This window comes from Ziziphus jujuba, chromosome 8 (genome assembly GCF_031755915.1).
Source record: "Ziziphus jujuba cultivar Dongzao chromosome 8, ASM3175591v1".
NCBI classification, from domain to species: Eukaryota; Viridiplantae; Streptophyta; class Magnoliopsida; order Rosales; family Rhamnaceae; genus Ziziphus; species Ziziphus jujuba.
The window spans coordinates 20,576,422-20,598,555 of NC_083386.1; the positions used below are offsets into that span (position 1 = coordinate 20,576,422).

At 32.7% G+C, this 22,134-nt stretch overlaps 3 protein-coding genes across 9 annotated transcripts; 2 read left to right on the plus strand and 1 right to left on the minus strand.

The window, feature by feature from the left end:
• Positions 1-324: 324 nt before the first annotated feature.
• On the plus strand, positions 325-3,803 carry LOC107413869 (clathrin light chain 2). The gene is made up of 3 exons (XM_016021924.4): positions 325-820; positions 1,397-1,550; positions 3,243-3,803. The coding sequence occupies exons 1-3, from the start codon at positions 432-434 to the stop codon at positions 3,606-3,608; spliced, it is 909 nt and encodes a 302-aa protein (XP_015877410.3). The 5' UTR covers positions 325-431; the 3' UTR covers positions 3,609-3,803.
• A 1,021-nt stretch (positions 3,804-4,824) lies between these two features.
• On the minus strand, positions 4,825-10,138 carry LOC107413868 (uncharacterized). Its single transcript, XM_016021922.4, has 5 exons — positions 9,296-10,138; positions 8,950-9,067; positions 7,338-7,452; positions 5,746-6,783; positions 4,825-5,449 (listed from the first exon to the last, which is right to left on the minus strand). Exons 1-5 carry the CDS (start codon positions 9,480-9,482, stop codon positions 5,192-5,194), a joined length of 1,716 nt encoding a protein of 571 aa, XP_015877408.3. The 5' UTR covers positions 9,483-10,138; the 3' UTR covers positions 4,825-5,191.
• Positions 10,139-16,629: 6,491 nt separating this feature from the next.
• On the plus strand, positions 16,630-22,123 carry LOC107413867 (arginyl-tRNA--protein transferase 2). 7 transcript variants are annotated; one of them, XR_001581111.4, is made up of 7 exons: positions 16,630-16,881; positions 17,760-17,798; positions 18,233-18,383; positions 18,927-20,072; positions 21,199-21,520; positions 21,660-21,718; positions 21,825-22,123. XR_001581111.4 is itself a non-coding variant. In XM_016021921.4 (6 exons), exons 1-6 carry the CDS (start codon positions 16,731-16,733, stop codon positions 21,660-21,662), a joined length of 1,812 nt encoding a protein of 603 aa, XP_015877407.3. In that variant the 5' UTR covers positions 16,630-16,730; the 3' UTR covers positions 21,663-22,123. The 7 variants fall into 7 exon arrangements, 5 of the variants coding, with proteins under 5 accessions (XP_015877407.3, XP_015877406.3, XP_015877405.3 ...); XR_001581110.4 differs by having other exon boundaries at positions 21,663-21,718; XM_016021921.4 differs by having other exon boundaries at positions 21,660-22,123.
• The last annotated feature ends 11 nt before the right edge of the window (positions 22,124-22,134 follow it).

The window sequence follows — 22,134 nt, forward strand, 5'->3', positions numbered from 1 at the left end:
TTTAATTTAATTTTTAAAAATTCTAAAAACAAATAAGAATTTTGTAATTTTTTTAAAAAATATTATTTTATTATTTTAAAACTAAATAAAATTTAAATTTTTAAATTTATATTTATTGTTAATGGGTTAACCGGTAACGAATTATACAATAATTTATTAAATAAATTTAAACTTATTTATTATCATACGAAAACTTAATAATTATATTTAAATTAACTTAACTCAACATAAATATCACACACACAACACATGACACAAACACGATTTTAAATGTAGCATTATTAGTATGTCGTTTTTTTATTCGCGACGTTGTTTCTTATGTCGTTAGCCTCATTGAACGTTCACCTTCTAAAAGAAATCGCTCGGCTAGCTTCGCGACTCATAGAGGAAAGATCATATTCATTCTTGCGTGTCCGTACACATCGTTGACCATGTCCTCCGAAATCTCCGACTCGTTCACTCAACCAGCCGATGACTCAGTCCCCACCGCCGGGTCAACCCGTCCCTTCGACGACGACGGCTACATAGGCTACGACCCCCGTCTCTCCTCCCAGCGCTTTGATTCCTTCGCTGCGACTAACCTCGTCGACTCCGAGTCGCTCAAAGACTCGGCCACCGACTCGCCGATCTTTCACGGTTCCGCCGGAGATGACGTGTTCGCGTCGCAGCCGTTGCCGGAGACTCAATCTCCGCCGTCGATCTACGCAGAATCCAACGGGAAAGGCTTCGATGGCGAGTTTAGTGCATCTGACGGTCCCATTTTGCCGCCTCCGGTGGATATGGAGCCCGAGGAGGGCGTTGCTCTCAGAGAATGGAGGAGGTAGGGTTCGAATTCGGTTGTTGTTTATTTTGAGTAAATAGCTCCGAGAATCAATCTGTTAATTGTTTGACTATTTGTTGTGCGATTCAAACTGATTCATAGTTCGATCTGTTAATGTTTCAATTTTTTGTAAATTTAAAGGGCAATTCGACGGAGGATACCATTTTACGTGTTGTTATAAGATTTAGATTTAGCTTCGTCGCCAGTAATGAAAATTCCATAATTTATTTGATTTAGGAGTTGGCTACCATACAGTTTAGTCAGGAACCAGTAAAAGATGTTCTTTATAAGGTTGCTCTCTGGTTTGATTTATTTTATAGTTCATATATTTTATCGTAAATAAACACCTTTTGTAAATTTTGAAATAGAGTTTATATATATATATATATATATGTAAATATATATTCTGTAATTCATAATTTCTAGGGTATTTTAGAAAAATAAGTAATTAAGGATGAAAGTAAACTGTGATTTGATTTGGTGCATTAAGCAATGTGACAGAGTTAAAAAGGAACCTGTTAGAGTGTATTGAAGTTCATAAGTATATTTCATGTACCATATTGTCGCAACATACAGAGAGAATGCAATTCGGCTTGAGGAAAAGGAGAAGAGGGAAAAGGAGTTGTTGAGCCAGATTATCGATGAAGCGGATGAATACAAACTTGACTTCTATCGGAGGCAGAAGATCACTTGTGAAAACAACAAAACTAGTAACAGAGAAAAGGAGAAGGTGAGACTGGATGTTTCTCTGTAACATTGACTTTCGTTTGGTAGAATATTTTTGGCCTCATAAAGTCAATTCCTTAGTTTATAATGGTTTAGTATTTCGGTTGTTAAAAGCTATTTGCCAATGTTAGCTTCATATTTGATATGTTTCATCGTTGACTTTATTTTTGTACGCACTCCATTTCTGCAATTACTACTTGCCTCGAAACAAATTACTCATTAGTTATTGGTGTTTTTCTTTTTCTTTTTCTTTTTTTTTTTTTTTTTTCTCTCTCTCTCTTTTGGATGATATTCATTTGTCATTAATTTGAAATGGTGGGAAAAATATGTTTGAAGAATAGCGTATAGAATGCATGCATATTGATTTGTAGGTTCACTTGTGTGCATACAGATGGATGGTGGGATAAATTTAATGGAACTAAAATTTAAATTAGGTTAATGGATATTCATCTTACTCAGTTATGATACCAAAACATTGTACAACATTACAGAATGGATAAATGTGTGGTGTGCAACTTGACATTTGAAAATTCTTTTAAATCCTTTATGCTGCTTAGTGATTGAGTAATTTGTACTTAAGTTTTAAACTTCACTTGAAGTCTTTTTGCCTAGTCTGTTAGAACGCTACCTTTAATCAAAATGAGTGGAAGGAGAAAGGTTTGAGCAGTTTCTCATTAGCTGCCTACAGCTTCAAGTATGGAGTTATGAAAGAGCTGGGATTTCTACAAGTACCAAGATGATAACATAGCTTTTCTTTCACTTACTGAACTCAACTTTAATTCAATAAGCATTGACAAGAACATTTTAGGACTTATTATGTGATTTCCATGCACATTATTTTACTATCTGGCCTCATTGTTAAAAAAATAAATAAATAAATAAATAAAAATGGTGCTAGTGGTAAAGAATTGAAGTGAAATGGGTGAAGTAATCCACAATTGCTGCTTGTTTGCACTTCTACAGTACTAGTAGGACCAATTTACAATGTTTTTTGCAGTTACAACGTATCCATTAAAATATGTTGGAATATTGTTCCTAAGTGCTTGTGTATTTTGTCTTTTTGGGGAGGGAGGATTTTGGGGTGGGTTTAATTATGTACCATGAACATAAATGTTGCATGGGTTACGGGATGTGGATAAGAAAAATAAATTTCTCTAGACTGCTTCACAAAAATTTTGTGTTTCCCATTGATGAATCATGGTTATTGAATTGCTAACTGATCTTGAGCATCCTACTAGGATTTTTGTTAGAACTTCTAAAGTACTATCAGGACCAATTTACATTGTTTTTTGGAGTTTCAACATATCAATTAAATATGTTAGGAAGATTGTTCTTTGGTGGTCTCTATTTTGTCTCTTTGGAGAGAGAGGGGTTTTGGGGTGGGTTTAATTATGTACCCGTGAGCATAAAAGTTGCATGGGTCATGGGATGTGGATAAGGAAAAACAAATTTCTCTAAACTGCTTCATGAAAATGTACTGTTTGACATTAATGAATCATGGTAATTGAATAGCTAACTGATCTTGAGCATCCTACCAGGATTTTTGGATTATTCATATAATTAAACTCCATGTTTTTAGTTAAATATTAGGGCATAAGTTTGTAACATAATTGAAGCCTTCAATGCCCCTGGCATCCTATGATATGGAAGAATCCTTGACATATCCTTTTTTAACTTGTGTATCTGTGTTACCCAGTTATTTGTAGCCAATCAAGATAAGTTTCATGCTGAGGCAGATAAACAGTACTGGAAGGCAATTGCTGAGCTTATTCCTAATGAAGTGCCAGCTATAGAAAAGAAGAGGGGGAAGAAGGATCAGGAAAAGAAGCCTGCTGTTTTTGTTTTACAAGGCCCGAAACCAGGAAAGCCAACTGACCTCTCAAGGATGCGGCAGATACTGGTAAAACTGAAGCACAACACACCTCCTCACCTAAAGCACTCTCCACCACCTCCACCAACACCTCCTGCAAATGATTCTAAAAGCAATGGTGCTGCTGTTGCAGCCACTCCCCCTAACGCCACAGCTGTAGCGACTTCTTCTGGGGCCGTAGTTGCTGCTTAAGAATATTTCCATAGCCTGTATCCAGATTAAAGATATATATATATATATTTCATTAGAATATTTGCAGCGGTTATCCATAGTAAGCATCTTTTAGGTGGATGCATTTAGTTATCCTCACATTGCCCCTATTCTATGTATAAAACTCGGCCATTTAGAACTCAGTCTGGCAATCCATTACCGATTTTATTATGTTAATAGGTTTCGATCTCTCTATAATCCTAAACTTATTTAAATTAAGGCATGTCAAGTTGTCTACTAGTAACTGACTCGTTTCATTTTTTTCCAAAACAAAAATGGTCGCCAAATTTTGTGTAACTGATGTGGGAGGATGTGATCAGCGTTACTCTTAATGAGTCTAGGATATATAATTTTGTCTACAGCTGATCTCCTGCCACTCTTATTTTGGTAGACAAAATTTGGAGCATTACCCCTTTTTTTTTTCTTTTTTTTTTTCTTTTTTTTTTTTGGTTGAATAAATCAAGTTTCATTTACATAATATTGAAAAAAAAAAAATATATATATATATATATATATAGTAGTACATTTGAAGCCATGATTTCTGGTTGAAGTATTGATTGCTCAAACTGCTAGTGGCAGTTGCAAATTGCGCTGAAAATCTTTGACGCTGGGACTGCAAAAAGGAACTGTTGCAATCTTGAGCATGTTCGCTTATAAGATCAAGGCATAGGACAGGCAGGGGACGACAACTGATTATTAAAGTTGTGATTTTGTGGACATGAATTCGTGGTCCTGCTACCGGATGTCGTGGTCTGGAAGATATATGCCTTACAGCAGTCGATATTTATCAAGCAATCCAGCCAGTCGCAAGGTCATGGAGATAATGTGGTCCTGATTTCATATTCGGATATAGTCTGGTGCATACCTGGTCTTGACCCCTCACCTTTTAGTTGGTGGCTTATCATTCTTTGTTACCTTTGTGCAGTGCTAGACTTCGATCTTCACCACTCGATGATATTATAACTATTAGTCTCTTTAGGAGACTAAAGAATTTTGAAGTATTGAATAAAGGAAATGCGAAAATTCCTGAGCTAAAATGGAAACCGAAAATATTCTCTACTATTTTGCATTACAATTTCAAGAACTAGCAATTACTTGTCTCCCAAGAGATGCGCCATTTTTGCCTAAAAGAAAAAACAACCTCTTTGCTCCATTTGCAAGACGATAGATGAAATCCTCAAGCCAAAGAAGAGAGACATGCAGTAGCAATATAGCATTTTCGCTCCAATGGTGAATTTTAATAAAGGTACTAGCCAAAGGGCAGCATTTCTCCTTTAGGTTATCAAAAACAGGGAATCTAACTACCCAAAACAAGTACATGACAACAAACCATGTAGAACATGAACATCAAAGATTGTTTCCCACATAACTAATTGACCTAATATTACAAAGACCATGAATTGCATCAAATTAAACCGCCAACCTCTCCAACATACTTTACATATAGAAGCACAACTCTGGTTAGTTCTTCCAAGAAACTGGTTTCTTTTGACAATTAAGATTGTAGCAATTAAATATTATAATATCGAATTTAATTTATACGCAATAGTAGGTCCCAGAACCAATCACCTACCACGCATGCTAGAAGGAGATCGCCCTCCCCGCTCACTGACAATATCATCTTCTTGTTCACTACCTTCTAAACAAAGGCCATTATTATTCACACTAACTTCAGAACTAGCATTGCTGCTTGTTGCAAGAGGCGAATCTGAAACACTAATCGTTCTGCTCCTTGTAGGCCCTGATCTCACACTGTACATAGATGATGCAGGAATATTTGTCATCAATGGCCGTAGATTACCTGGAATGCTTCTCCTTATATCCTGTAGTAAAAATTCGAATCAGAAATCTGACGAGTAAGCCAAAGTCCAAACTTTTAGAATTCTATTTATTCTAACATCCTTGGTGAATCTACATGCAAGAAAAAAAATAAAACACCTAAACAAAATGAAAAAAGACTAATGGACAACACACTCAGTCCTGAACTATAAAGTAAATTATTACAATTTGATACAACATTGATGGAATTGAGTTATGCATGCCATGCTAGGTCATTAGGACACCAGGGATTCGAGTTTTGACTGATGCATAATACCTCAAAAAATGCAAGAGTACATACCATATGCCGTATAGCCATATCCAATGACTTCTTCGAGAGTGTTCTACCAAAGCCTGAGCTGTCTGGGGATGAAGAAGATTTCACAGAGAGGTTACTATGAGGAGAATGTTTATCATCTTGCTTTGGCGGGACCAGTTTCCGCATATTTATAACCCTTTCCACCATTTTCGTTCCAATTAAAACTGGGCTGACATTGTCATTAATTTTATGATGTGCACGACTCATTGCAGGAACAGAGCTTCCACTGGCATGAATTCCACCACTGGGAGCTCGTCCTCTTGAAGGAGAACATGACTGCCTTCTTGGTCTTCCATTTGGAACAGGCTCGACAGAAGAAGATCGAGAACTGGGTGCTCCAGGCCTACCCCTAGTGGCTGAAAGTGGCCTTTCGGGAACTGTTGTCCTCAAATTTGGTGGAGCATCAAGTGAGAAACCAGGCATATCTGAGGGCTTCCATGGTCTAGATTTCACTGTTGGTGATGAACCACGTGATGGCACTGGATTCCTTGATGTTGGGGTGGCTGGCTTGTTGGATGTTAAAGAAGAAGACTTAGATGGCGGAGCAGATATATTGGGCACAGACGAGGGAGTGGTTGGCCGACGAGTTGGTGTTGATGCCCTTGATGTGGACTTGGGTGGAGGAACAGTAGTTCTGGAAGTTGGTGTTGAAGATCTCACTGTAGACCTTGATAATGGTGTAGTGGATCTTGAGGAAACCGTGGTCTTAGTTGCAGGAACTGTGGGCCTTGTCACCGTAGAAATTGAAGACTTAGCTGCAGAAACAGTGGGCTTAGCTGCAGAAACTGTAGTCCTATTTGATGGCAAGGTTGCTCTAGAAGTAGGTGTTGAGGGTCTTGAAGACTTGGGTGCCGCAGTTAATGTGGGACGTCCAGTTGGTGTTGCAGGTCTTGATCCTGGCCCCCCTGCTGATGATGGCCTTCGAATCCCAGCACTTGAAGAATTTAAACCAGGAGACAAAGCGGGTTGTTTGGATGCTAAGTTGCTTCTACCAACAGGCTCTGGCAGGTGGTTTGCTAACTAGAATCACAATAAAGAAATGACTTAGCACTTCATGATCCATAGATAGGGAGAAACCCAAGTGATAAACAGTCAAGTAGAATGAAAATCATAAGTGTCCTTAGTTCTAGGATTATGACAATTATATATCTTAGGAATTATGACAATTTAATATCTTGGTAATAGTCAAACGTTTTAAAACAAGACTAATGACATTGGCAAGTAAATCTTTTCCAGAAAGCACAAATTGAAAGTGAAGCAACCAAGAGTCATGATGAATATAAATGAAACAGGGGCAAATAAGTGTTCTTTTTAAAGTAAGTGCATGCCCAAGTGGTAAGCCTTTGTACCATTTCTGCTCCCTAATGGAACATTTTCACTCATCAAACAAATAACAAGCTTAATGGGCCAGATAAACAAAATTCAAAAGGAATGGTGACTTCCACTTTTAACAGATTTGACAATGGATGACAAATTAACTATTCTACCAATTACCAAAGATGGCACTGACATGACCAAAGGATTTTGGGAATAAAAATTATTACCAAACGGTGTAATTATTAGACCACACTTACTCTAGATTTCAGAGCAGTGGGGCGAGCCTTTGGGGTGCCAAGCTGACTCATCACAGTCTTTTGAGATTCCATCTCCAAAGAAGGAAAAAGAGGAGTTCCGGGAGGTGTTAGGAGCCTGAAACAAAATAGATGTCTGAATAATACCAATTAAGAGGACGGTTATATTTAGTTATGCACCTTATTCCATCAATTAATGGTTCCGAACTCAAACAAAAAATTATACCTAGAAAGGAATACAAGCATATTCTATTTTCTCATAAAATGCGAAGAAATGTCTGGAATCATCTAGAAAAACACCTTGATGGGTGTACTTTTTGTTCCTCGAAAGATAATATATTCTGCAAAAATACCACCAAACCCCGAGGCAACACCGATAACATATCCCAAAGTTGGACATATGACGTAGGCCCTTGACACCGATTGAATGACAAGTGTGTCATCGCGTGCATTGGACTTTGCCCCAAATTTTCAAATTTAACAATTATATAGAATTAATGGGGCAAAAAAATGAAAATTTTAATCCATGAGAAACGTCAAAGGCCATTCACTAAAACATCTCATGACAAGGCAGAAAACATTCAGAAACAAAATGACTACCATTAAAAATTGAATTTATAGCTGTCTAGGTGTACTCTTCAAACATTAAATTATAACTATTCAAGGAAGGTTGGACAATTAATTACATCCGAAAAAATGGGTAAAACTGTCATGTTATTTAATATTGTCGAAACTACTTAAGTTTAATAAGGAAATTCCTTGAGGATCCAAGATCTTTTAAAAGTTCAAGCATGCAAATAACCCATCAATTCATTCTACCATTACTTCGGATGTCCAACTCAACCCTTCTCAAGAACGAGAGGCCATTATTTTTTCCTATAGCACAGTGGCTTTGTTACTACCACTCACATTTGTTTGATCCCGGAAATTGTTATTTTATCAAGGGAATTGTTCGTTAGAATGCCTCCCTAGTGTTGGTAGAAACTATAGAATTACTCATTTCAACCACTACACCCGCCATGGTGCCACCAAAACAAAAGAAAAGAAAAAATCATGGAAAACGAAAGAGAAGGAATTAGACACAGTAGAGTGCATGATCAATTTTTTCAATGGAAAACTAAAGAAGCAAGAAACCAAAAATCATTACAAGACAATTCATTCCATTAGAAATGAAAATAAATTATTATAGCTACAAGTAGGATTCTAGTGTATGAAAAAAGAATATATATCATTAAAATGAACTTCCAAGTTGTCATTAATGTGATATCCTGTATTAGAATGATATGGTTTTCGCCTTGTGAAGTTTGAATTTAGACACATGAAGAAACATATTATACTAAATATATAAAAGGCAACCACCTGTAACAACTGCATATGATATTAAACGTTGCAATGAAATTTTTTCCCTTTTTATCTATTTGTTTGATTATTCTAAGAGACTAAAACTAGCTATCTTTCGGAGAGTATGAATAAGGGAATGAAAGCACATATCTAAGTGAAGATTAAATCTTTTTCGCATATTAGTCAATCTGGAATAGCTTTCATTTTCCTATTGAAATTCTTTTGTCAGCCAATATTTACTGTATAAAATTGCAATAGATGTGTACTAACGTACCAGTCATAGTCGTTCTTATCATTATCGGAATTGAGAAAATCATCCGCGCCGGTCTTCCGGGGAGGTGCAGGAGTTGATGACGAAATATTAAAAATGGGAGATGTGCCTGGTTTCGATCCTGCAACAAGTTCACCAGATGAAAAACCAACTTCGATAATCTAGACCAGGACTTTAAGATTTTCCAATACATCAACCAAAATACAATACGGTTAGCAGCAAATTCAAGCAGAAGATAAATTATTAGAGCCATCTACAAAGAAAGAAGAAAACACAGATAAAATTCGACAAAGTAGAAAGTGAAAAAATCCCACATATACAATGAAAAAGCTTAAACTCCAATGGTTACCTAATGGTGCGTCAAACTCTTCCGAGCTGTTAAGAAGAAGATCATTCCGTTCCTTCTCGCGCTTCTTCATCTCCAGAAACAATGCAAGTTCTTCTTCCTTCTCTTTCATCATCGAGGCTCTCAATTGCTGCCTCTGCTTCAAGGCCGCTTGCATTTGCGACTCCTGAGCCCTAAAACTACGATTCATCGCCGAAAACCCCAAAATCCTCCAACTCCCCCAAAAATATAGGTCCAATAGTCGCAGATCAAAAACAAAAATGGAAATTGAAAAACAATAATAATAATAATAATAATAAACTACAACCTAACAAAAACCTGACTTAAGCTTCCCTTTCACGTCTCCAACCACCGTAACAATATTTACACCAAACGCGCTCTCTTCGAAAAACCAAAAATGAGCAAACTTTTAGATCTGAAGACATATATCAGATAGGCGCGAGACTCGAAGCGCAAATTGGAACACTAGAAATTTGGCATTTGAATTCGTTTTTTTTCTAAAAACTGTGTTGGAGTGCGAAAAAGTTGCAGAGAGCTGGAAAGCTCAGAGCATTATCAAGGTCGAAGTAACCGCCATTGTTGGCAGAAGAAGCTTTTGTAGCCTCTAAAAGCTAGAGAACGAGAGAGACTGAGCTTGAAAGAACCGCCATTTTCGACAGGAGTAATATGGAAAACCTAATGAGGGAGTAGGAATCGTAGATAGAGAAAGCTCGATTGACGAAGATCGGGAAAAAAAAACAAAAAAAAAAATTTATTTTTTTCCTTCAATTTTCCAGTTGAAAGAAAATAGTAGAGGAGGGAGAGAGTGGCATCAAATGGTAATTAAGTGGGTTTTGGAGTCCGAAATGGGGAAAAATTAACGGAGTTTGTTCGTTGTTTTCCCTCTCACTTAAAGCCTACGTTTTCAGGTTGTGCTTTCTCGTGGGTGTATAATCACCATATTACCCTCTGTTTTATTTTATTTTCCTCTCCTCCAGTTTTTGAATTTTGAAATGTAGGTTTTTGCAGTTGAGCCCTTCCTTTTTACTGTAATTATAATTTTCAATGAACTTCTTTTGGTTTCGAGTTTGCGTGTCTTGGTGTTGCTTATTGGGGCCTCGAATGACATGACTTTTGGAACTTGTTGAAGGCAGTTGCTGTCTTCATGAGTACAAAAAAGCTAAATTCATGATGTGTTGCTTCTTTTTGCATCTTTCAAAATTCAGGATCTATAAATTAAAAGATGTTTGTTTTTATGACAAGGATTTATAGGGATAACTTTTAATTCTGTTTTTTTTTTTTTTAATATTTATTGAGAAGTTATAATTTATTGGTTATTTTGAAAACTGCTTTAGAGCTTTAAAAATAATAAATGATGTTTCAAAATGTATTATTATTAAATTTGAAAAATAGTTTTCCAGAACCAAAAAGAACAATGACGTTTAATTTGCATATATTTTATACTCTTTTCAACATTCATTTACTTAATATTTTAAAAAAAAATTAGAAATTATAAAAATTGGATGAAAGATAATTAATTAAAGATAACCCAATAAGATCATCATCAAATTGAGAAGGGTAAGCATCTATATATATAAGCTCTTCGGAAGGAATATTGGAGGAGTAAGCCACTGATCCAACAGTAACATGACCTATGTGAATTCATGAATTCTAAAGCCATCACATACACGTCTTTAATGAGTGGGTGATTATGTGTGCCTTCTTTTTCTCTCTTAAGGGTCATTTTTGTTGTATTTTTTTAAAATATATAAAATTAGAAGAGATAGGAAAAACTGTGGGACGACCACAAGATAAAAAGGTTATCTTATAATCTTTCACAAGCATGTATAAAATATTATTTACCCAAAAAAATGTATAAAATATAAAAATAGACCCTCTATTATTAATAGACCACTAAGATTACTTGAACTTTTTTTTAGATCCAAAATTGTTTGACCCAGAACATGGGGTTGATATTAAGATATTATTTTTACACCTATGGGGTTAATGTCAATTAAAATTGTCAACCGTGTGCCGTTGGCATTCAACTTTAATATATGGTTTTATATATATATATATATATATGTTAGAATTTTGTAATAATTCATAAAAGTTTTTTTTTTTTTTGAAAAAATAATTCAAAAAAGTTAAATGAATATGTTATAACGACTACATTCATTAATCCTTGATCAATGTATGTTGATTACTATTAGGAGGGTTGTTTGAATAAATTTGGTATCAAAGAAATCGTGTGTCCATGGGTTGACGCTTCTTAATGATTATTTCAGTACACAATCATGAGGAAGGTAATCAGTTTATATCATTTACAAGCAAAAAATAGAAAAGTTTACAACATTCTATCACAAGATTGATGAAACTATTATTAATTGTGCAGATATTGATTTAACAAAGGGAGGATCAGATTATACAATTGTGTTACAAATGCTTTTTACACTATATTGACAAAACATAGATCATTTGAACTTGTTCATACATTGTCTTTTTTTTTTTGTTAATGCAATTTTGGATTAAATCATCTTTCACTTTTAATTTAGAATAAGTTTAAAAAATCAAAATTACCATATTTTTAAAAAGTAGAAAGGAAATTTTAGTACCAAATAGAAATGGGTAAACTTTTCAAAATTTCCATCTAAATTTCTAATATTTTCATAAAAATTTTATCAAAATTTTTGTTAAATATCCACATTAATTCTTTCATAATTTTGTTAAAAAATCTATAATTTTCATAAAAATTTATGAAATTTTCAAAATTTATATGCAAATTTCTATTAAAATTAATTTTTTAATTTTTTATCAAAAATTTATAAATGTTATTGATGTTTAATTATCTATCTATCCATTTTTTTACCATATTAAATTTAATATTTCTATAAATATTACAAAATAGATATAAATTATAATATAAATAAAAATAGAATATACATGTGAAAAAAATGATAAATATTATATTATAAATATTGTAAAGATGTGCAAATAATATATTGTAATGAATTGATGAAATGTTTATAAAATGTCATCGAATAGTAATTTATGAGTACTGTTTGAAATTTAACCATAAAATGCAATAACATATAATAATTATCAACATGAATAATCACACTAAATACAAAATCTATATAGTTAGCATATTAACAATTATATGTAAAATTATCAAGTAGATGCAACTTTTAATAATCATTTTTATTATTTCACATCTCAAAATAAAAATAAAGAAGAGATTAATAATTTTTAACTATTAGAAATTTTATATGGTATTAAGATGACATTTTATAACATATAATATAATTATAATAATTATTTCATATATCTTAATTAATAAATATTTTGATCATATATGTATTTTTTTGCTTTTTTTATTTATAATCATTAATGCTTTTTATACATCATTACTAAGAGAAATACCAAATCCATTCAATGTTTTTACAATTTTTATAGTTAACTTAATAATTAATTATTTAATAAGCTAAACCTAAATTTTAATAAAAATTTCTATTATTTTAAATAAATTTTCTTTATTTTTATGATTTTTTATCGGTATTCGATTAATTTTCAATATTTTTGTGAATATTTTAGTATTTTGAACACTCGATATTTTTATTGATATTAATTTTTTAATCCTTGGTTTAGAATATATTAATCCTTGAATATGAACTTCACAAATTAAAGAAATCTAAACAACATATATAAATATATATATATATATATATTAGCAAACAAAAAAGGTTTATCATATTTTAATACCTTCCAATTTTAAAAAATTGTACTTCAGTGCTCAAAATTCAAAACATTGCATTTAAGATTTTAAAATTTCAATTTATTGTATTTTGGTTTAGTTGGAGATAGTTAACAACTCTACCAATATTAAATTGTAGTTCAGTTTAGTTAGTTATAATTTAGGCACTTTACTTTGGAAGATTTGCATTTTAGTACTTTTCAACCATTAATGTAAGTTAAAAAAGAAACAAATTAAATCAAAATACAATAAATTGAAATTTGAAAATTTAAATTGTTATATTTTTAACATGATAGCCAAAAATACAACTTTTCCCAACTAAAAGGCGTTAAAATGCAATAATTTTTTTTTCCCAACTAAAAGGCATTAAAGTGCAATAATTTTTTTTTCTTTTAAAAATAAAGATTTGAATTTAAAATCATCACCTAAAAGCATTGTTGTTAAGCTTTTTTTAAGGTGATAAAACATATATTTATATATATTTCTTAATCACATTATATTTCAACATGATATACAAAATGAGCATTTTAAGATTCAAGAAATCATACATTTAAATAATAATAATAATAATAATTAGGGTTTTTTACAACAATGTTCCCTGAACTTACATAGAATTTGTAAATTGCATCTCACATTTAACATTCATTACTTATTCCTTCTAACCTTACAGGTTGTTGGCAACAATACCCCCAAGCTTAGTTCTGTCCATATTTAGATGTTAAACTACGTTAGATCAATGATTATATTAGAATTCCATGTGCATTGGCGCCAAATAGAAGGTACAATTGGAAATGCCAGTTATTTGCTCTGTTTCAGAGGGTATTATTTCAAAAAAATTAAAAGTTCAAGCGGCATTACTATAAAATTAATTAAATTTTATGAGGTAGTACTTAAAATTAATTAAAATTTAAAGGTATTACCGTAAATTATTTAAAAGTTTATATATATAACGCATTAGAAATAAAAGAACTTTGTTTCATAAGGCATTATATTTCCTTTTGCTTATAAACACAGTAAATGCAACTTTTGCTTCAAATTCTTTAAATTACAATGCAAACAATCAAAATCAAACATTTTTATTTTTTGCCCATTTCATTGGAATTATCAGAAATAGTCATCTACTTTGTTGAATAATAAATATTCTACCTTATAGAAATAGATTTGTTGCCACTAGTATTCCCATCTAAAATATTTTCATCATTTCATAAAGGACAAGTAGCATATTTCCCAATTTAGTTTTGTTTGAAGTTTGAAGCAATTACTTTAGCATCATCTTCCTTGAAAGACTTTGAGGGACTTGTTTTAAATTAATTTAGGATACAAAAAATGATTTTTATTTGAGCAAATTTTCAAATACTATGCCCTCTCTCTTAAACTAAATTATTTCTACGTTCTTATTTGTCATCCACTTATGTACTCTCTACCTTAATAAGTTTTTGATATTTAATATATCTAGAAAGTTTTTGGTAATATGTTTATATGCATATGAGCTAAAAGTGACAAAATAACACATAAACATGACATCTATATAAGACAAAAGAAAGCATAATGTCATATGAAACAAATTGTTTCTATTTATAATAATGAGTCACATAAACTTTTAAATACAGTAATATCCCCAAATTTTAATTAATTTTACAATATTACCCTTTAAAATTTAATTGATTTTGCATTTATACCCGATACTTTTAATTTTTTACGATAATGCCTCTTGAAAGCAATATAATAAATTGAAATTTTCAATTGTACCCTTTGTTTTGGTGTCAAAATACATGATCTAGCAGAGTTTAACACCTAAATATGTATGGAATCAAAGTTAGGCACTATTTTTAAAAATCTACATAGATGATGAATATTAAATACGATGTAATTTATAAATTCCAACATTGCTTCAAAATTACTTACAGCTGCACTTCTTCCCTGATCTTTTGTTGATAATTTCGAATAAATTTTTTTAAACACAACCAATTGGTTTGTTTTAAAAATGTAGAAGACAAACTAAATTCAGTTAAAAAAAAAACTTGAAGATAAGATCAAGAGCAGTAGCATGTTATCCACAGTTCTCCTTTAGGAAAGAACACAAATATCACCCCCGAAAATATATTATATCTGTTGAGAAGAGAAAGTGAGGGGTGAGCTCAGCAATAGATGCCTCCCGTGAGCTATGTGAGTAAGAAGCCACTTTCTAGTTTATTCTTCGAATATGTGTGATTCCCTCACCAAAATCAATAAAACCAAATGCTCCAGCTTTATATAAAAAATTTCTTAAGCTTCATGTCATAAGAAAAACAAATAATAATAATAATAATAATAATAAGTAATTAATTACACTTTAGCATTTCTAACTTGGAAACGTTTAATTTTCAGCTCTTAAATTTAAAAGGTTGTTTTCTTTTCGTTTTTTCCTTTTTTTTTTTTTTTAATGTAAAGTTACCAAATAGGTTTTTAAATTTTAATGTACTTGTTGAATTTTGACCCAATTGATTTTTTTATTTATTTTTTAACTAACAAAGATTAATTGTTTGGTTCCATTAACCAATACTAAAGTATACTAAGATCATGTTTGGTTGGAAAAAATTGTAATTTCTAAAACATAAAAATTAGTAAATCATAAGAATAAAGAAGAATGGAATAAGATATTATTTATATTTTTTAATTTGGTAGCAATAATTAAAAAATGTGTGCAAAAAAGTGACAGAAAAACTTGTTAAAAGAAGTTGGTAGCCTAAAAAAAAAAAAAAAAAAAAAAAAAAAAAAAAACTTAAAGTATCTTTTTGTATTCCTCTATTTTAGAAAATATTATTCAACTTTTTTTTAAAAAATAACAATTCTTTATTGTAAGGAATTGAAATTCTACATGAATTAGATAAACCCTACCTAAAAAAATCCAACCAAATTAAAAAATAATAAAAATTTAACAATATATATTATATTCAACCATATCATCTATAACATCTAACGTATTCTAAAATAAATTTTGTTGTAACTTAGATTTTTTTATTTGAAAATTCTGAATTTTTATACCTTCAAACGTTAACCAATTCATTTGTTGAAAACTTTGATTAAATTAAAATGTAAAAAATAAAAATATGAATTCTTAAATTACAAAAGGTTTTAATGTTGAGAGTTAAAAAAACAAATGCAACTTTTCAAAATAGAAATGTTAAGTTACCATTAAATCCAATAGTAAGCCGCTTAAGGAAAATAACGGATTAATTGCATTTGCACTATAGTTTTATGTGGTTGGAAAAGTTATTATTTCGACCTTTAAATTTAAAATATTTCAGTCTATTTCATTTTTATTCAATTATATTTTTGAAAGATAGGTATTGAAAAAAAATCAAAATTGCAATAAATTAAAATTAAATAACCATAATTATAATAAATTATATTTTAATATTAATTAAATATGATAAAATAGTTAAGCATCTTCATCTTCAGCTAAGAAAAAACAAAATAAATTCAACCTAAACTAAATATAAAAAATTAAAATTATTAAAAGATAAGAATGCAACTTTTCCAAATCGGGCTGCTAAAGCGTAATTCACCATAAAATAATAAAAAAAAAAAAACAAAAGAGATCGATTGCGTGTTGACTTCGACGTCGTTTTGATGGGGCAGGGAGGAAATAAACCCCACCAAATTCTCTCTCTTTCTCTCTCTGCGATTCAGAGCTGAGGTGGGCAGTGAGAAAGAAAATCGGGAATGGCAGGGAAGGCGAGAAGCGAAGCGAGCAGTAGCAGCAGAAGCAACACGAACAGCAACAACAGAGGACAAAGCAAGGTCCACGATTGCGGAAGGAACAGAACCCCTTGCGGCTATTGTAAATCCCCTGGTCTCACCAGCATTTCTCACGGTCAATCTCTTTTCCCTTTCCTCATTATTACTTCATTATCTTCTTCAATCTCACCACTTTTTTCGATCGATTTCTATCGTCTTTTTCTTTTTTTAACCTGAATTTCTCAGTTAGATTGAAAATTTTAAGCTTTTTATTTTTTGGGTACAAATTTTGTCTCTGACGAATTGAACGACTAATTACAAGTGTCTTAATTGAAATCGTAAAGTTTTTGAGCATTCTTTGAAGATCGATCTTCTTAGCCTCTGTAGGGCTTGGTGAAAGTTGTAAACTTTGTGGGAGATTTTTCGTCTTTTTAATGATTGGGCTGTAACAGTAGGAAATTGGGTTCAAGTTTTTCATTTTTCTGTTTTCTCTCATAAGAAAATTTTAGATATATTTGATGAATTAACTGGCTCTTAAGTGTGGATCGTTGTAGAAATCTTGGGGAAATTATAGATTAAGGTCTTTCGCCCTGGGTGGAATTATTAATGAATCCTTGATCCATGATTAAATTCTGTTCAGTTTTGATTTAAACTCAGAATTTCAAACTATGAATTATCTCGCGAAGTTGGTGAAACCTGAGCGTAGCTATGGCACGTGAAGAACCTCTGCTTCCTTTTTCATTACTGTGAACGTGAATGTGATTTTTGATATAAGTAATGGTTTTAATTATGGATTGGTGAAAATAAGAGACTTGGATAAAGAAACGGACACGAACCAAAAAAAAAAAAGTAAACGAAAAAAACGAAAAAAGTTATGTTAAGGGTTGTGCCATTCTCAAATGTCAGTCAGACTTTTGAGATATTGATAAACTAACTTTGTATTGTTTCTTTTCTATCTATGGATGGGGTCAACTGTATTTCTGATACCTTTTCCCATATCACATTGTTTTGCAGGCTTATGGGCACATAGCCTTACAGTTAATGATTATCAAGGTTGGTGAAGTCAGCTTCTCTACATGTTTTGTAAAAATGACACTCGTATTTGTCATATAGATAGCATGCTTAAATTCTTTATGGTGCTGTAGTCCTAACTTATGGACATCCTTTTAAAAGGGCCTGGTAAAACGCATCCTTTTTATATACAAATATTTCTCAACAAATATCAGGCTTTGAGCAATGGTAATGGGTTTATGGTATTAAAAGTTTATTAATATACTTACATTTTGCAATGCTTCATTTTTTTCTTTATTTCGAAAATTGAAACTTCCTAGGAATTAATGATCTTTTTCAGCAGTTATTTAGTACTAGTGCAATTATAAGATATCAATTGAATTTTCATGGTTCTAATATTATTTTGATTTAACTTGTTTTTACTAAATACTGCATGTGATTGATTGCCTTGTAATATTTTTATGATCGTTTACTAGATCTTCTTGACCGGGGTTGGAGAAGATCTGGTTCTTTCCTTTACAAACCTGAAATGGAAAGAACTTGCTGCCCTTCTTATACTATTCGCCTGAAAGCTGATAATTATATTCCCTCTAAAGAGCAACTTCGAGTGACTAGACGAATCCAAAGGTATACTTCTTATTTTTGTCTCACTTTTCTGATGCCAAGTAACTTTCTTGCTGATCAATTTGTTTCCCTGGTTATTCTTACAGTTCTAAATAGTAAATAAAGCAAATATACTTTTGGACATTCAAGATTAGAATCTTTGAGCTACTTAATCATTTCGCTTCAAAAAATAGAGCATGTTGTTAGTCTCTGATATATGTCCAAACCTAAAATTAGTCTATATGATCCATCCCGTGCCTCATTGCCCAAACCTAAAAAAGAGTCTTTATGATCCATCCTGTACCTCATTGAACCATTCTTAGCTTTCCAGATGATGGAGTTGCTTTAGTTTTCTGAGAGTTGAGTATGTAGAGGAGTAACTGATAGCATCTTCCTTTATAATTGGCAATCGATTTTTTTTTCTTGTTTTTTTGGTGAATTATTGGCAATTAAATTGTTTGATGCTGGCAGACTATTGTGCATTTATAATTTTCTATGGAAGCCCATGTATTAAACACATTTTGAGTTTCATTCAAAGCAATACCACTAACAAAAGTTTATGCCTAGGTTCTTAGATGGCACCATGGATTGTAAAAAGCCATTAAAAGTAGAGGAGAATCAAAATGCTGCTAAGGGAGCATGTTGCAATGCTGATCAAGAAGTTTCAAGTTCAGCAGTTAAAAAAAACTCGTCTTATAACAACGAAGAGAAGAATGGGGAAGAAAAGATTATAAAGTACTTATCAGAAGAAATTAATGGTGCAGTGTCCTTGTGTACCAAAAGTGGGGAATTTCCCCACGACATTCAATTGCCAAAGGCTTCTGTTAAGAAGGTTTCACATGCCAAAAGAAAGCTATTAGTAGATGTATCTGAACATCTCGTATACTCCAGTAATATTGCATTCCAAATAGCAGCATCTATAAAACGGACACAACCAGGTATGAAGGATGTCCATCAGTCTACAGTATCTGGAAATCTTGCTGATGAAAATGTGCTCTCTCCCAAAGTTATTGCAGAAAAACTGACAAATTCCTTGAAGCATCTTGCTGAAACTTCTGGTCTGTCAGTCCGTGCTTGTAATGGACACCTAAATTTTTATTCTGGTACAATACAAACTTCACTTGATGGAAGTGCTGAGATTGTTGCTACTTCTGAAGGGTCTGCTGCAAGGCATGCAAGTAAAGTGTTCAGTTCAAAGAACAGCTCTGAACATCCCCCAGTGAAGAGGCGAAGGCTTGAGATCTATTTGAAAAGATCAAGTTTTGACCCAGAAGAGTTTGCCTTGTATAGAAGATATCAGATTAAAGTGCATAATGATACACCAGATCATGTTACAGAAAGTTCTTATAAGAGGTTTTTGGTTGATTCTCCATTAATATTTGTTCCTCCAACCAGTGATGGAACTGTTCCACCTTTTGGCTTTGGTTCTTTCCATCAGCAATATGTTATTGATGGCCAGCTTGTTGCAGTTGGTGTTGTAGATATCCTCCCTAGATGTTTGTCAAGTAAATATTTGTTCTGGGATCCAGACTTTGCCTTCCTATCGCTGGGCAAGTATTCAGCCATACAAGAAATAAATTGGGTAAAGGAAAACCAAATCCATTGCCCTAGTCTCCAATATTATTATCTTGGATATTATATCCATTCCTGCAATAAAATGAGATATAAAGCTGCATATCGTCCTTCCGAGCTTCTCTGTCCTCTTCGTTACCAGTAAGTTTTTCTTCCTTTTTCTTGAACATTGTATTCTTTTGTTTTAAATGCCACAGGTCTGAGCCATTGTACTTTGTTTACTGTTTTATATAGGATTAATTTGCATCCAATTTCAAAATTTAAGCTGGTTGAACAATCCTCTTGTGAGCATAGTTTGATGATGCTGCACTATTATCCGTTATGTTTTCAACACATTCTGCAATATAGATTCTTTTATGTAACAAAATAGAAAAAAAGCCCAAAATTTAAAGTCGTCATAGGTTTCTACCGTTTATATGTCTTGGGTGGATTGGCCCTTCCTCCGTTCCAATTTTATGTGGGACATAATCACTTTTTGGACCTTTGTACACTGATGTTCGATGAAGTTTTTATTATCTACTAATCTATGTCCTTAGTCCACGTTTATGACTTGTAGTAGGTGCCTCATGCTAATTTCCTAACTTAGAATTTGGTATGGCACATTTATACATTATTTTTCTCTTAGAAATATATAATTAGAAAAGATACCCGCATTAATAGATCTAATGTCTTCAGTGCTTGACGAATGTGCTCTCACTCACTCCTCCCCCCCCCCCCCCCCCCCAACCCCAAAAATAAAGAAATAAATAAAAATTCCTGGGCCCAATTTGTGGTATTAACCAACGGTGGCTGCCTATAGCCACTGAATAAAGAGACCTGTGGTCAAGGTGTTGATAACTAGGTAGAAATTGTTTAGTAAACACACTCTGGAGGTAGAAGAATTTGGTTAAACATGAAAGCCATGCATTGGCCACTGAGAAACAACAATGTATTCTTTCTGCTGAGTGATTGGCACGTGGGCTCAACTCCGGTGAGCTTGAGAAATGTCAGGCATGGGTACCTGAAATCTGGAAAACAAGAGAAAATACAGTGACCTGTAAGCTTGCGGCAATCTGTCATTTGTCAAGCTTGGATGCATTTGGTTTCTTAATAATTATGCACTTCTGGTGTGCTAGTTGAAGTTATAAACCATGAACTTAATTTGAATTTTTTTTTATTTTTTATTTTTTGGAGCTTTTCAGCTACATTTGTAGTAAACATAATTTGCTTGCATTCTCAGTAACCAAAGTTCTTGTTGTGGCTGATTGAGCTGTAATACCATATACAGGTGGGTTCCATTTGATGTTGCCAGGCCTTTTCTTGACAGAAGGCCCTATGTCGTATTATCAGATTGTACTTCCACTCAAGGTGGAGAGCCCTCACTACCTTCTGTTACTGAACATGCTATGGAACTGCAACATGACGACATTAGACAAGAAGACACCAGTGATGTGTTTTTTTACGAAGATGAAGAAGATATTGAGCCTGAATCTGAAAGCTCTGATGATGAGTCAGGTACAGAATCCAGTAGTCCAACATCCCATCAGATGGAAAGTGGCGATGTTGGCAATATATTAATCGGCCTGAAAGGATCTTGTGTGAAATACAAGGTATGCTGTCCATCTTGTGATTAATGACTTTAGATTTGTTATTTATTGTATTTATCATAATTCATGGTGGCTGTTATCTGTTTTAATTTTTGTATTTTTGCTATAACCAAAGTTTTTTTTATTTTTTTATTTTTTGAAGTAGCTATAACCAAAGCTAGAGCGGGGATTCAAATTTGGATCATTGCCTGGGTCTTTAGTGTAATACCACTGGGTTATTATCTAATAGTACTTGTTATATGACATTATAAAAAAAAGATTTGAGTTACTACATTTACTCGCTGCAATTTGTTTTCCTCAATATCAGGATTTACAGCGAGTTTTTGGTCCCACAGAAAGGAATTATTTGGAAAGCCAGTTGAGGAGATACATGAGGGTTGTAGGAACAGAGCTATCCGAGCGAATGGTATATTCACTTGGGTGATTTGATTTTTTTACGAGGCTTTTGAAACCCATGCCAAATCAAAGATGTATGTACCTGTGGAGGGCAGGCTGAACTGAACTTCATTTCTGGCCTTTGGCGAGAAAGAAAAACTGGAATGTTTATCACTGGCATGTTAATTATATATTGTTTTTATATCAATGGTATTAATTAATTTATGTTAATGATAGATTTT